Source organism: Dicentrarchus labrax, unplaced genomic scaffold, assembly GCF_905237075.1.
Source record: "Dicentrarchus labrax unplaced genomic scaffold, dlabrax2021, whole genome shotgun sequence".
NCBI classification, from domain to species: Eukaryota; Metazoa; Chordata; class Actinopteri; family Moronidae; genus Dicentrarchus; species Dicentrarchus labrax.
In genome coordinates, this window is record NW_026136701.1 from 16,825,025 (window position 1) to 16,839,889 (window position 14,865).

Below are 14,865 nucleotides of genomic sequence, written 5' to 3' on the forward strand. Positions count from 1 at the left end.
CATGTGCTGTGTAAATATAAAGAGAGAAGAGAAACTGAGGGTGAAAACAGCACCAATTTTACGATATCTTGTAGAACAAAGGCTGTTTCGTTGAATTGTTTTTGTAGTTCGTAATTATGGAAACATTTAATAGGAATGCTGCAAACGCTTGACTCAGACTGAGGCCCATTGATGTTTAATGCTTAGCCCTTAGGTTCAGGGGATAAATATACTCTTTACAATGTGTATTTTAGGAAAGAAATGGTTATAAACTTTCTTCTGAAATGCTGCTGAAAATCTGTCATTCAGCATCATTAGTTTTGAGCTACAATTCAAATGGAGTTCAATATTTGCCCTCTTCCCCAAGTTCTGTTTTGCTCTCCACCAACTCCTGTATGGAAATATCTGTCTCTTTAGCTGCTAAATACCCCACTGTGTTCACCAGGTAGTCAGTAACTTTATCTGTCTGATGTTTGGCGCTCAGAAGCTAGTGGATTCATAAACTGCTGCAGATTGAAATGCTGATGAGAGCGTGGAGTGCACCAAAACAATGAGCTCAAAGACGCTAAACCGTTCTGCAGACCGGAGGGGAACTGATGTCTGGTCAGAACTGTGGGTTTGTCGTTGCGACTGATACAATTCACATACACATTCATTACTTGACCCATTGTTAATATAAAATAAATTTGATTATAGCAGATTTAAACCAACAAAAGTATCTGAATGAACAAACTACTGATCTCAGCTTTATCAGTAATATTTGAGATTTTTGTTGTATTTTATTGCAAATAATATGCATTCAAAGATGACTTGCAAGCTGAAATTCATTCCAATGCTTACAATAAAGTGTTGCTTTATTCATTCATTTGTTTGCTATGAAAGATGCAGGTGCACTTTTCCATTTATATTTAGAGCTAACTGTCTAGTTTCCAGTATTCAGTCAAGGTAAATGTGATATCATCAGCAAAAAGAAGCATGTATACAGGACTGAAATCATCATTTTAAACACATGATAAAGATATTTTAAGTTAAACTGACAGTCAATTGCATGTTCACAATGATAGCAAACCACAATAATATCACAGAATTACAATACATGTGTCAGTTATTTACAGATTATACAGATTTAGAATACTACCAGTCTTAGGCAAGACATATACAGTATATGTGGACCTTGGAGTATTATATCATTTAAAAACAAAGAGAGGGTGCTTTCTATATTGTTTTCAAGTCTCAGAACTTAGTTGCACATTTACAGTCTTCTGCCATATAGTATATTGATATTGATGGGGCACTTGATGCAATACAAAGCAGTAATATTGAGACATGCAACATTAAGCTACAGGGAAACCGTGTAAAGAGGATAAGTGACACCTTGGCAGAGAGAGACAAGTCATCAGGACAGAGACAATTATAAAAAGGAAGATTGGCAGTACATCATCAAAAACATGGATATTACTGGGATGACACTGAAACACATCTGTCATCTTCTGTCAGTCTATTACTGTTAGTGGAAAACCTGTTCACCCAGTGCAAAACTATTTTTCCGAGGGTGGCTAAGTCATGACCCCTTCTCTGCCTATGACTGCAGTACTCATTAGTTTGGTTGTTATGGTTTAGGCATAAGAGTGAGATAGGTTAGGGTTAGGGTAAAAATGTCAGGGTAAGCCAATCAGAGGCAGTGTAGGGCGGGTCATGACTTTGCCGTCCTGGGAAAAGAAACATAAAATCTCTCATCCAACTTACATAAACAAGAGGAAACCAGGGTTATCCCTTATTCTTACAGATTCTGTTATTTCACCAAATCAGTCTTGCAAATAAAACCAATAAAAACATGCAGTTTGTTTTAGATGAACAGCGTGAATAAATAGACTAGTTATTTTCTTTGTCGCATTTTAAATGTCCATTTTGCCATTCACTGTAGTGGTTGTCATTGCTGTCTGCCACCTGCCTCCTTCACTGGGAGGGCATGACATGCCAGGAGGATTCATGCTATTCCCCCAAATCCCACTCAAGTGCCACGACCAATCAGTAGGAGTCATCTGTGCACCGACAAAGACGTAATCCCCCACAAACTGAATCTGCTGAGCCAAGCCGTAAGCACCACTACCAGGCACTGAACCTGGACACTGAACCGATTGTGCTAACCATGCTAGCCACAGCTGCTAAATGCTGCAGGATGCACATTCAGAGGGCTCAATTATCTCAGTCAAACAAAATAATGGCTAATTTATATTTGCACAATTAAAACTTATGTCAAAATGTATGAGCCCACATAAGACACATAACAGAAAGAACCATTGTTTAGAGTCATTTTAAAAGACATAATCACACAAACATCTTTAGCAAACATTGCTGCTCTCCCCAAAAATCACTGACACTTGAACCAATGTGATTATAAGAATATCCCATCAAATTCAACAAAAATCCTCTGAACCATTTATAGTATATTGAAGTCCCTACTGCTGTGTGTTCTCACACTGTACCAATCCAGTGAGGACAATGAGGAAGCTTACAGTGTATTCCTAAGGAAGAATCTGGTTGCGCCACGTGTGTCTGCTGGACTGTCAGAGCTACAGCAGTCTCTTCATGCGGCAGGTGTGCTTCTCTATGTGCATGGTGGATCGGTCAGTGGAGTTGGTTAGGACGTCCAGAACCTCGTCCTGCCGTTCCAGCTCTGTCTCTGCCTCCAGGGCAAGGTTCTTCAGCTGCATAAGCATCTGCAAACACACACACACAGAATCCAATACTTACACACACTCATTTGTTTAAGTAATTACACACCAGCCCCCAGTGAACGCTGACAACTAAGGAGCAACACACAAATAAAAGAAGATTAAATACTGAAACCCAGATAACTGGTGAGCAGTTGCAGGGTGGAACATGTGGACCATATGTGGAGAGGTGTAAAGATGGGGTGAAGGAGTTAGAAAGCGATTGTGTTAGTGAAAGAGAGAATGAGGAGTATATGAGAGTGACATTTTCATTTAATAACAGTTTTTTTCTTCTCCTTTTGGCAACAAAGGCAATAGCCTGCTGCTCAATGTCCACACATGAGAAAGAAACTTTACAGTTCAACACCAATCATGATGCAATAACAGCAACAAGGCAGATATATGATAATATTTCATATTATGCAGTATATGAAACTTTAGAGGACATTCAGAGAGAAGTCCTGGCTTATCTCGTGGGATCACTGATATCATACAATACTGTTTTCTGCTCTTAGTGGGTTTAAGGAATACTGTGACTACATCTCCATAGTCCAACAACTGTGTGTGTTATGGTTGATGGAACTACTTAAATATACGGTGATGTGCCAAGCAAAACCTAATAAACACTCCTCCAAACCCCACCACCATGGTTTCTAAACTAATATTATGTTATGCTACACATGCTCTCTCTCTCTTTCTCTCTCTCTCTCTCACACACACACACACACGCTCCCACACACATTGACATTATGTCAGTTTTCACTGGCAGGTACACACGGACATTGCAACTGAGCACAGAAACAGCTCCAGACAGCAGTTTGAAAAACAGATAGTATGTCAATACACACTGTGGAACAACTGTATTCACTCACTCAGGTTTGTGACTTTACAATTTCAACGGGGAGAACATGACTGAATCACACCTTGCAGTTAACATTAACAGGAGTTTTGGTGTGTCATAGAAAAACACAGAAAATGAATATTTTTAGCTGCTGCTTATACAATGGTTAGAGGATTTAAGTCATGTAGAAACCCCCAAAATTAAACATTTAGGCTAGAACTAACAGAAAAAATACATGAGCTAAAATGCCTAGTGTCTTGTGCATGAATGATGTAATTTCAGGCCTATAATGCAGTACATGAAATCTAAAAAATGCTTTATCCTTCTTATGACTGAGCTAGTTTGTACTGTTAAGAAGTAGGAATTTCCAGCCTGAAACAATAATACTCGTATTAAAATGTTCAGACAAAGGGGAATATTTGCTAAAAGCACTTAAGACAGACTGAGTGACGCTCTGTACAAGTTGCCCCACTGTAGATTCTAATCTGGACATGAATAACATTAAGAGCAGGGTGTGTACAGAAGCATAGCATTACGTCCAAATTGGAAGCCTTTGAAGTCTGAACCATTATCAGCTGTAGACAATATGCCACTTATAAACACAATAGACAAGCCAACCTGCATGACTGGCCCAATGCTGTTATTGCTATGATAAATTTGTTTGGAAAATGATTATATAGACAAAAACAACAGTGAAACACAGTACATTGCTATTATGTACAATAATTAACTAAATATTAGGTATGAAGTGTTAACAATGCCTCATTTGAGATATGATTTATGCAGTGGGTAGACAAAATAATGCATCATAAAGTAGGACTTAAGTAACTAATCTACAATGGAAAACACTGCAACAAAGGTGGGTAAGACTGCAAGCGAGTGCCCAGACTTCATCTCCAAAATACTGTACATGTCGATCATATCCTTATTTATTGGTTCAAACGTGTGACTGCTAATCCTCTTTGTCATGAAATTTGCAGTTTTTCTGTCTGAAAAATATAGTCTTTTTTTTGGCTGCTCTCTTTGAAATATTAATAATAATAATGAACTTGTTTTCTATTAAAGTGTCTGTAAAGTGGATACAAATGTCTCATGCTGCTTTCTTAACTCACACATAAAAGATAGCTGAATATCTTTTATAGCTAACAAATAACTCTAATTAGAGCCAGACCGATAAATTGTCTGGGCTGATATTAGCTTATGTAACATTAAAGAGGATCTATTGGCAGAAATGAAAAATAATATTCATAGGTATGTTCTAATTTGTGTATAGTCACCTGAAAATAAGAATCGTTAACTTAGAATGAGCCATTTTCAACTACAGATGACACAGGTTGCATCTATGGGGACCCTTGTGTTTATATAGTAGCCCACAATGGACAAACACTGGCACTACATAGGTCCTTTTTTGCATGTTTCACAGCCACCGTAGTTTCTGCTTCACACTCGTAAAAAGGGAGGGTGAAGCGAGTGAGTTGCAATATGCCACTATACCGCTAGATGCCACTAAATCCTACACACTGGACCTCGGCCTCAGAAACCCGCTATCTGTTGGGTTATAGTACTGACTGGCATTCACCCTGATATGTCCCACCTTTTTAACAGTTATTGCAATGATGGTTTTGTTAATTCCGTGTTGGAGGTGTTTAAATTCCTTTGTTTGCCACTTACATAAAGTAAGCTTTAATATAGTTAATTGTAGAGCCTTGGTGTCATCTCATGAAGGGTACATTCCTTTTTTAGTCTAAATACCATTATGTGATGTGTATCTAAGCATGATTTAACAAAAACAAGTAGTTTACCAAAAAGGTTTTGCATGAAATAGCTTATTCTGAGCTACCTGGAATAGTGTGTCAAACACAAAAAATTGTCTGAATCGTAGGTTTGGATTTGCGTCACTGTATAGTTCTTGCTACCACAGACCATGTCTGTAACATTTCTCAGTGTTCTGAATGGAAAGACATAAAGTCTGACCAAATGACTGAACAGGTTTCTTTTCCTCTCTTAAAACCAGGATGGACTTTGGTTTGTGGTCTCACTAAATAACATTTTAAACACACAGGATGAAAAATAATAATCATTATGGTGAATTGTGGTTTGAAATGGAACTATCAAAATACATGTTACAAAAACCAAAGGGTTACTTACTATAATATATATAAATACAAATATGAAAAATAAAAATACCACAATGGTGCAAGTCATATATTCAAACACAGGTCTCACCTGTTTGAGTTCCTGGGCCTCAGCCTGACTGACAGATGGCTGGAGGACATGCACCTGCAACTGGGACAGATCTCCTGCTGGGACCTCCAGTGGGAGCTCTGTGTCTTGGCACTTCTGTAGCAAACCTGACTCCATGGGTGGAGATGGTGAAAAAGTGCAGAGTGCATGTGTTGTTTATGAGGAAACCAGACAGTAAACTCAAAGTACGACAACTGAGGCAATCAGGATGAAGTGACTCATCAAAACACATCTCTGGCAAGGAGACACACTAATAACCATGTCCAACAGTCATGTGGATGAAATGTTTTTACATGTGGTTACACACCTATAAATATACAGAGGTGGAAACATAGACCTTTACTGCCACTTAGTGGTCAATTTTATACTAGGCATGGAAACAGAAAAAAAAAAAAACTTTATTTATATTATCCATGACTTACCTTCATTCCAGTTTGGCCCCTCTGTGTCACATGGAGATGAAACTGGAGTTGCCCTGAAAGCAGCATATTCACTAGTGAACTCCACCTTCTTCTTGTACTGCATCTCTAACACACACATTGCCTCTGGCATCTTGGCAGACAGGAACCTGTAGCATATATCTGGCTTCCCAATAAACCGCTGTTTAACAGTGATCTCATAAGGACTGTGCACCCTGATTTCGTCGATTTCATTTCGTTCGAAGCGGTGAAGTAGTTGGCAGTTTGTGTCTCGCACCTCCAGTGAGGACACCAGCACCAACAAGCATCCGGGTTTTAAGTCCGAGTCCCCGCCTCTGGTCACTACAGCTGGGATGCTTGTGATCACCTTATTCCTACCGGACCCTCTGCCAGCGGCAGCAGCAGCTGCAGCTCTTGCAGCACCCTCAACCTTGGCTTCCTGCTGAGCTTTCCATGGGAGTTTACCAAAAGGCCACCAGGCGGGAGACTCCAGCTCTGACAAAAGTCTGCAACACAGCACAATAGGGATGTAAGAATTCAGTGTGCACGACTTGTTTCACCTGGTTGTGTATTGCAACTACTTAGTTATAGCTGTCAACAGTATAAGAATAAAGCATGAACAAGACTGGCAAAGAAATAAAAAAGCATAATATCATTGAGTCAGGTAATATTTAGATAATTACTTATCAGCCACGCCCAGGTCTGAGTCAATCTTCTCCAGTCCTTGCATCATATTGTCAAACTGCTCTCCTTGGTGGCTGATGACTATGCCAGTGTCCTCCAGTCTCCTCTGGGCCCCAGCCACCAGGCTGATCAGCTCTCTGCCTTTAGAGGGTTGACATTCAGCCCCACGGGGCTCTGACCCAGGGGACAGAAGGCGTTCTCTCCAGAAATGCTCTAACACATTATAAGCCACCACCCTGTTGGGCTTAAGGGAGCCAAACCAGTGTTTCACATTGCCCTCTTCAAGCACTGTGAGAGTGCTGAAGATGAAACTGGATGACTCCATCTTGATCTCCATGATCCTGGAGAGACGGAAGCTGGCAAGACTCTCCTTACTCTGGTTAGAGACAAAGCGCACCATGGTCCTAGTGAGAGACAGGGTGCCGCTCTCCCACCTCTTCTCACTGTTGATGTAATAGGAGCCGGGCCAGCTGTGGATTGGGACGTCCCGGCTCATTTTGGAAGGAGCTACACTAATTCACCTAGAAAGACACACAAGGCTTCAATATCACACATGTATCATGCACATTCACACTGCTGTCGTGTTAATCTACAGTTCATAATCACAAGGACGCTGTAGAGAGTGACCTCTGTGTCCTGATAGTGAGTCCACTCTCTGCAGAATGTAATGAGGGATCCAAGCAGCAGATGAGATCAGCTGAGGCGTTCACACTGGTAGCTTCAGCTGTGGAGGAGCGACCTTTCTACCCGACTGACCGCATTACCAGTGCGTCACTATAACGTTATAAGCCCTCTCAGCGTGTGTCACTTCCTCGTGGTAAAAAAAAAAAAAGAAAATATAACGTTAGTCGCCCCACGCCGCATTAATTGAAAACACTACCTTGTTGTGCTGAGCATTACGTTACCCCATACTGTTCTCCGAATCGGTGATGTTTATCACGGAAGTGACGTCACGCTCAAGCACGGCTGTATTTACTGTCCGACTTGAAAATTGTGCTGTCAAAAAAAAATAAAATAAAAAAGGCTATCACGATAAGGTTTTGGATAAATAATTATTGTTAGCTAGGTACGCCGGTTTCTGAATTAGCTGCGATAGCGTGTAGTATTAGCATTAAATAAATGTAAATGTTAATATAGTGAGTGGTGACAGTGAATGAAGAGCCATGGTTGTGTATGTGTGTCGTTCCGGAGCCATAACCTGCAATCTTTGGGATGGAGTCATATGCAGCGACTTGTTGTCAAGAAAAACAGAAAAAAATACGTTTTAGCATAATGCTAGTCGTCTAGCCTAATCTAGCCTAAGTTTAAAAGCGAAAGTGAAAAGATGTGCGCTATATAATGTCAAATCAATCGACCTGCTAGCTTTTCCTTACCGTTTTCTTGCTGTCCAAGCGGTGACAGCTAAGCTCGCTAACTGGCTAGCCGAGGTCTTGTTTACCATCATGGACAGGGAGGCGTACCGTAACTGCTGCAGCCTGGTCAAAATACCAAGACAGTCCTATGAACAGTTTTGGTCTTCGCATTTTCTAGATTACATCGACAAGGAGCTGAGCTATTCTAAATTTTTCAAGAAATACTTGCTTCCCAATCACCCATGTATGTTTTCAAGAAGGTTTACAGAGGACTGGAAGTGTAGAAAGCAGTGGGTGTCTGAGGAGGGGAAGCCTAATTTCCAGAAACTGCTGCAAGAGTTTGGTAAATACTGTTACTAGGTGGTCGTAGTGGTAAATACAGAGGTGGGTAAACTAGTTTGATAGAGTGGATCTGAAAAGAGAGTGAGTTTACTTGGGTTTACCCCCCCACTACACCCCTACTTATTACTAATGTGTTAACTAACTACCATACATCATTATGCAGCTGTTGCAATGGCTGCTGTCATGTACTGAAAGATAATTTATTTGTTGTTTACCACAGAGGAGACTCCTGTTCCTGTTGCAAACTGCAATGCAAAGGAGTACAATGCTAACCCTAAACAGGTGATGCCTTTCAAAGAATTTATACACTACTGGAAGGAATACATTCAAAACGGCCACTCGTCGCCCAAAGGATGTCTCTATCTCAAAGACTGGCACATGTCAAGGTATCAATTAATGCTAATTCAGAAGCACTTTTTGTCCCACAGCACAATTTGTGGAACCACCCATGATTAATTGTATATTATTGTTCTACAGGGACTTTCCAGAACACAATGTTTACACCACACCGGTCTTCTTTTCTTCTGACTGGCTTAATGAATACTGGGATACTCTTGAAGTGGATGACTACCGGTTTGTCTACATGGGACCCAAAGGCTCATGGTAGGAAAACTGTAGCATAATGTTGGCAAAACACTATAATAGCTTCGTTTTTTAATTTTCCAAATCATATCAATATGTTTATTATTATTATAGTGCAAACTAGTTTTTGATTTTTAAGACCATCTGATGCATTTTCTCGTCACCAGGACCCCGTTCCACGCTGACGTGTTCCGCTCCTACAGCTGGTCTGCAAACATCTGTGGCAGGAAGAAGTGGCTCCTGTATCCTCCGGGTCAGGAGGAGTTTTTACGAGACACTCACGGCAACCTCCCTTACGATGTGACGTCAGCTGAACTTCGAGACACGGGCCTTTTCCCACACTCTGAAGAAGTCTGTCAACCTCTTGAAATTATTCAAGAGGCAGGTGAAATTATTTTCGTGCCCAGTGGCTGGCACCATCAAGTTTATAATCTGGTAAGAACTGTAAAGGTTTGAGTAAAAACATGTACCAAATAACATACTATATATCTCTGACATAGGAATTCCCTCTTTAAAACAGGAGGACACCATTTCTATTAATCATAACTGGTTGAATGGCTGCAACATAGACATCATGTGGCAGTTCCTCCAGAATGAGCTATCATCCGTTCAAAAAGAGATAAATGAGTGGAGAAACACTATGGACTCGTGGCATCAGCACTGCCAGGTAAGTCCGGCATAATACTGTTCAGCCTGCGTGCTTTCAAGAAATATGCTGGTACCATTAATGTCTCCAGTATCAAATGTGAAGTCATTGTTTTTTTTACTTGTCAGGTCATCATGAAGGCCTGCTCTGGTATCAACTATGGGGAGTTTGCCTCGTTCCTGAAAATCCTTGCTGACAACCGAATGGCTTTCCTGAATGCTTGTTCCTCTGGGGATTCCTCCGAATACCCACGACATCTCTCAGAGACCCTCACCACACTTGGACCTTACCATGCTGCCTTTGACCTACAAAGAGTGGCTCACATAATTGAGTGCCTACTCTGCAATGAAGACTTTAAGCGACTCGATCATTCAGCTTTGACTTTGCAGCCAGAAACCATGTTACAGCAAATTCGGGACACCATACAATCCACAAGAGGGCAGCATCTCCTTTATCAGGAATAAGATGTTCAGTGGTGTCCCAACATTGTTAATAATCACCTGGAAATGGCTTGAATGAAAAGTGCCAATTTGTACCGTTAGAAAAAAAGATGATGATAAAGGTGTTGTTACGCCTTTGGTCTGAGTTGAACTGCAATCTCAAATGTTGCTTGTGAATGTTTGGAATTTGTTTTTGCACTGAACGATCAAGTGGATGAATAATAAAAAAAAAAAAAAGGAAATACACAAGTAGATTGAGGTCTTGTTTTGCTATTTTGCATCTTTATTCAAAAACAAACCAATACCATATCACAGTTGGTATATCGTGTTGTATAATGCTGCAGCAGATCTGCTAAATAACATCATTCTGTGGTAAATAATACTTTACAATTTGGGAACAATCACTCTAAAAGTAGGCTTTATTGCAAACAAAAATACTCACAAATATGGATTAGTGCCACACACCTGTAAAGCAATGACAGTGTAACATACTGTACTTCGGGGTTTTGTGTAAGTGTCAGATGTGATGTATGTCACATTTGAGGGAACTATAAAACATCCTCCTCTTCAGTTGATTTACACGTCTTTAGGCCACCAGTCTGGCACAGAGGCCTCAAGTGTCACTGCAGCATCGTCAGAAGATTTGAGCGTCAAAACCTCTTTGGCATGAGCCATGCGGATAAGGCTTAGACCCAGCTCTCCAACCCCTGCTCGGTGCTTCCCAGCTGGCTTTCCTGACTGAGTTTGCAGCGCAGATCCTTCCTCGAGGTCTTGGACTGGAGCTGACAAGCGTACTGGCATCAGGCGTTTCCGAACCACCCCAGTGTGATGGGTCCTGGCTGTGAGCTCCTGACCAATGTAACAGCCCTTGCTAAAGCTGATACCCTGCATGTAGACAAGATTTGACTCTAGTGGTAGCGCCACCCCGGGGGGAAGGTCCTTCACCCCCTCGGGAAGTCCTAGACAACAGTGACAGCAGAGGATACAAAACTTGTCAAACAATGTCAAGAGCACATGTGCGTACAAATCTTCACTTCTTGTCCCATTTCTCTTTTAATACAAACTGCATGTATTCCAACACACTAGCTGGTCTTACCTATTGCATAGCGATGTCTGTGATACTCCTCTGTGTCACCTGTCTGGCATGATGCAATGATATCCACAGGGTCAACTTGACGGTCCAACACCAATCTCCAGCCCATTTCCTGAGTTCGAGGATCAGTCTCCCATACCAGAGCTTTGTCTGGGGAGGAAAGCTCTGGTTTACTGGCCTCTTGACCGGTGTTCTTTACCTTGGGCAGCACTGCCCATACAGAGAGCTCCGGACAGGGGTTTATGTTGATCTTTCTGCGGATCTTGTACATCTTCAAATGTCTCAAGATTGAGTCCTTAACCTTGCAGTCAAACTCAAGGAAAACGCCAGGTCTTTCATCGGCTTCTTTCAGACTGAAAGGAAAGACGGCAAGTTTAGAAGTGCCTCATAAAAAAAAAGAAAATCCACCAACGAAACTATCCAATCAGTTAATTGCAGGAGTTATTTTTGGATGACGCAACAACATAGTTTTATGATGAACACTCTGAACACTTATTATACACACTTTTTTAATATGCCTGGCCGTTTTCAGTTAATGATTTTTTGATTTTCTGCACCCACGCGTGTTGGCTGATTAAATGGGACCTTGGGTGGAGCTATGATGGGAGATACATTATGTCAGCAAAGTCTTCAAATGATAAAGTTGGCCTGTGAACAAAAATTAAAAAACATCCTTGTCTGACATCTCCTTACTCTCCTGAGGGTTCTTTATTTATGACAAAAATGTAACTGTGGATTCATGTTTGCTGAAAATATTGTATTTTATGTCCCATGTCGTAGAGAGGCTGCACATCTGAGGCCAAAATATTGTTATTTGTCAGGGGGTGCCCTAACTTTGCATTAGGTAAGTTTATTCACAAATAGCTGCTCCAGCAATGTAATGCAAAAACAAAAAACTGTTTCAAAGCCTCAATGAAATGGCATTTTGACAGGATCTCACTTCCTTTATTTGGCTATTGAAACATAACAGGGGAAGGGTAAAGTTCACAGGTTCAAATCAGGACATAAGTTAGGGATATGTAGCTGCCCGGCACACGGACGTCATTACTTAAACATTTTAAGGTATGTATCTACTGTTCTAGAAAACAATTAAGACAAAACTAGAAAAATGTTTATCCATTTTTATATATCTTATGTAAAACAGGTCCATATGTTGAGAGTTCAACAAATTAGCTGGCAATGTCAGTTATTTTTTTCCATTTGAATGACCTCACTGTTGGACTGTGTTATTAATGTATCTCAGTTTAAAGCGACGTGGATAAGAAAGCTTAAACTTTAGAGACTGGTTGTACTTTACTGTTTTAGCCAGACTGTGCTGCCAGCAGCTGCTTACAAGATAAGTAGCCACACCCTCGCGTTTTCTGAAAAGCTGTACATGCGAGCGTTGAGACGGCATAATGAAGTGTACTGTACCTGTACAACATGATATCATACAGTGTCCTTCCTTGTACATTTAACATGTGTGAGTACATGGCTGTGTGTCCAGGCTCGTCCAGCTGCTCCATGTCATTGGTTATAATCCCCTGGAGAAACGGGCTTGTGTCTTCTCCCTGGATTTTCAGTAAGGTCCTGTGAGGAAGGGGATAGCACACAAACTGTCCGGGGACATCTCTCCCGTTACCGGTGGACTGGCTGTAACTCTTCACACGGACTCCGGCTGGAGCTGAAACACCGGAGAGAAACGTTACGCACACATACCGACCGGTGTTTTTTCTGGCGTAAACTCCGAGACAACCGGCGGATGTGAACGCCCCCCGAGCTAAACACAAAACCGCCATATTGTACATTGTCATAGGAGTGGAAATGAAGTGGCTGCTTCGCCTGTTAACGACAGTGGACGGCTACATAACACAGGACATCGCAGACGACTGCCGGAGAAAGAACTCCATTTTGAAGTCCCAGAATGCATTGCTCGATAATATTGGAGCACGTGTGTGGCTGTGGTTGCACTGACCTCTAGATAACGCCTAACTCTGCTTTTATTGAGGATGAATTGCTTAAACAGAATCAACAATTAAATACAACTAATAATACTAACAATAATGATTATAAAGAAGGAAGAAATGTAATGCCAAACAACGAATGCATGTGATATCTCTGTATGTTTTCTTATTGAATGAAGACAACAACAACAACAACAACAACAACAAAGTCAGTTCTATCAGCATGAGAAAATGTTCCTGTGTTTTTGTTATGACAACACACCAGCTTATAGACCTTATATTTCTTCTTACATCTGAATATCTTCTCAGCTTTGTTGTCCTGCTACAGCAAGACATGTACAAGGTATGTTTGGCATTATAACAAAAAAGCTTTCATATGGGCCCCATAAGCATTGCAATGTAAAAGTTAACATGCACAGAGATGACCAGATAGGACTTTTATTAAACACAACATATTGCGTTAATTAGCCTATTGAAAAGTAGAACCAGTTGTACCTCTTAAAAAGAAACATACTTTCTTATTGAACTTGATTCCTTTTTCTTGATTAATGTACATTATGAGGAGTATTTTTTCTGAAAGTTATTATCAGGAGGTTTAAGTAAGCAGTGACAAACCTAATAGAATAACAACTGCTGCAGTGTTTCCTTTATGTTGATTTTAGAGCGGCGGCCCGCCGCTGTTAAATTTCTGCCACCACAGTATCAGAAATGGGGCAGACGCACAATGTAGTCACGGTTGCCTTTTAAATGATCCTGCCGACATAATGCACCCCCGTTGGCTGCCGCTCACATTGCAATTTAACAACAAGTAGAACTATTCAGAGGTTATTGGGGCTGTCCAGTTTAACTCCACATGATGTTCGGACGGGCCTGCCGCCGCTGCTAAAAAAATCCTAGAGGAAACACTGTGCTGTATAACAAACCATGACATCTTGATAAGCTATGTAAGGCCATGTCTAAACTGAAATACTCAGTCAGCTCTGTAATGGCGATACTTCACTCCACTGATTATGAATATGAAAAGAGCAACTGCTAATTGTCAGCTAATTATAATGACAAAATGCTGAACAGGCTTCATAAGCAATGTAACGTGCCTCCCACCAAAACTCTATAAACATTAACTGCTCAGTAAAACTCCTTAGCAGATGGGGGAAATACAAAAAAAAAACTAGCACACACACATGTCTTAGTGTTACAGAGCAAAATGTGCAACTAATTACCAGGTAAAAGATTTAAAAGATGCCCGTTTGTAACAAAACTGGTGGAAAATAGATAATAAAAGGCTTTTTAGTGATGTGAAAGAGCACCAAATGGCTTCAGACACATTCAACATTTCAAAACTTTTATTTTTAAAGAACAAGCTGGTTGTAATGTCAGGATATGATTGGACACCAATGTTCTCTCTGTTACTGATTTGTTGATGCATCAGATGTGGAGTGCCACTTCAGGGAGGGGAATTGATCAAATTTTATTGATACCAATTCCATCAGTGACGCTTATTGGTCCAATTATTTATCGATTCCCCTTGATTCCTGATCAATTTTCTGTGTGAAAAAAAAGTAGGCCTACACAGGTTTTTTCTGTGA

The 14,865-nt window shown here is 40.7% G+C and overlaps 3 protein-coding genes across 4 annotated transcripts; 1 reads left to right on the forward strand and 2 right to left on the reverse strand.

The window, feature by feature from the left end:
- Window positions 1-725: 725 nt before the first annotated feature.
- On the reverse strand, window positions 726-7,829 carry snap47 (synaptosome associated protein 47). 2 transcript variants are annotated; one of them, XM_051399764.1, is made up of 5 exons: window positions 7,509-7,829; window positions 6,881-7,402; window positions 6,201-6,703; window positions 5,761-5,885; window positions 726-2,699 (listed from the first exon to the last, which is right to left on the reverse strand). In XM_051399764.1, exons 2-5 carry the CDS (start codon window positions 7,375-7,377, stop codon window positions 2,553-2,555), a joined length of 1,272 nt encoding a protein of 423 aa, XP_051255724.1. In that variant the 5' UTR covers window positions 7,378-7,402; window positions 7,509-7,829; the 3' UTR covers window positions 726-2,552. The 2 variants fall into 2 exon arrangements, with proteins under 2 accessions (XP_051255724.1, XP_051255725.1); XM_051399765.1 differs by having other exon boundaries at window positions 7,762-7,795.
- Window positions 7,830-7,900: 71 nt separating this feature from the next.
- On the forward strand, window positions 7,901-10,495 carry jmjd4 (jumonji domain containing 4). The gene is made up of 6 exons (XM_051399763.1): window positions 7,901-8,576; window positions 8,796-8,961; window positions 9,053-9,178; window positions 9,325-9,592; window positions 9,678-9,824; window positions 9,932-10,495. Exons 1-6 carry the CDS (start codon window positions 8,324-8,326, stop codon window positions 10,265-10,267), a joined length of 1,296 nt encoding a protein of 431 aa, XP_051255723.1. The 5' UTR covers window positions 7,901-8,323; the 3' UTR covers window positions 10,268-10,495.
- An 8-nt stretch (window positions 10,496-10,503) lies between these two features.
- Window positions 10,504-13,251, reverse strand: iba57 (iron-sulfur cluster assembly factor IBA57). The gene is made up of 3 exons (XM_051399769.1): window positions 12,750-13,251; window positions 11,340-11,689; window positions 10,504-11,202 (listed from the first exon to the last, which is right to left on the reverse strand). The coding sequence occupies exons 1-3, from the start codon at window positions 13,127-13,129 to the stop codon at window positions 10,820-10,822; spliced, it is 1,113 nt and encodes a 370-aa protein (XP_051255729.1). The 5' UTR covers window positions 13,130-13,251; the 3' UTR covers window positions 10,504-10,819.
- Between the last annotated feature and the right edge of the window lie 1,614 nt (window positions 13,252-14,865).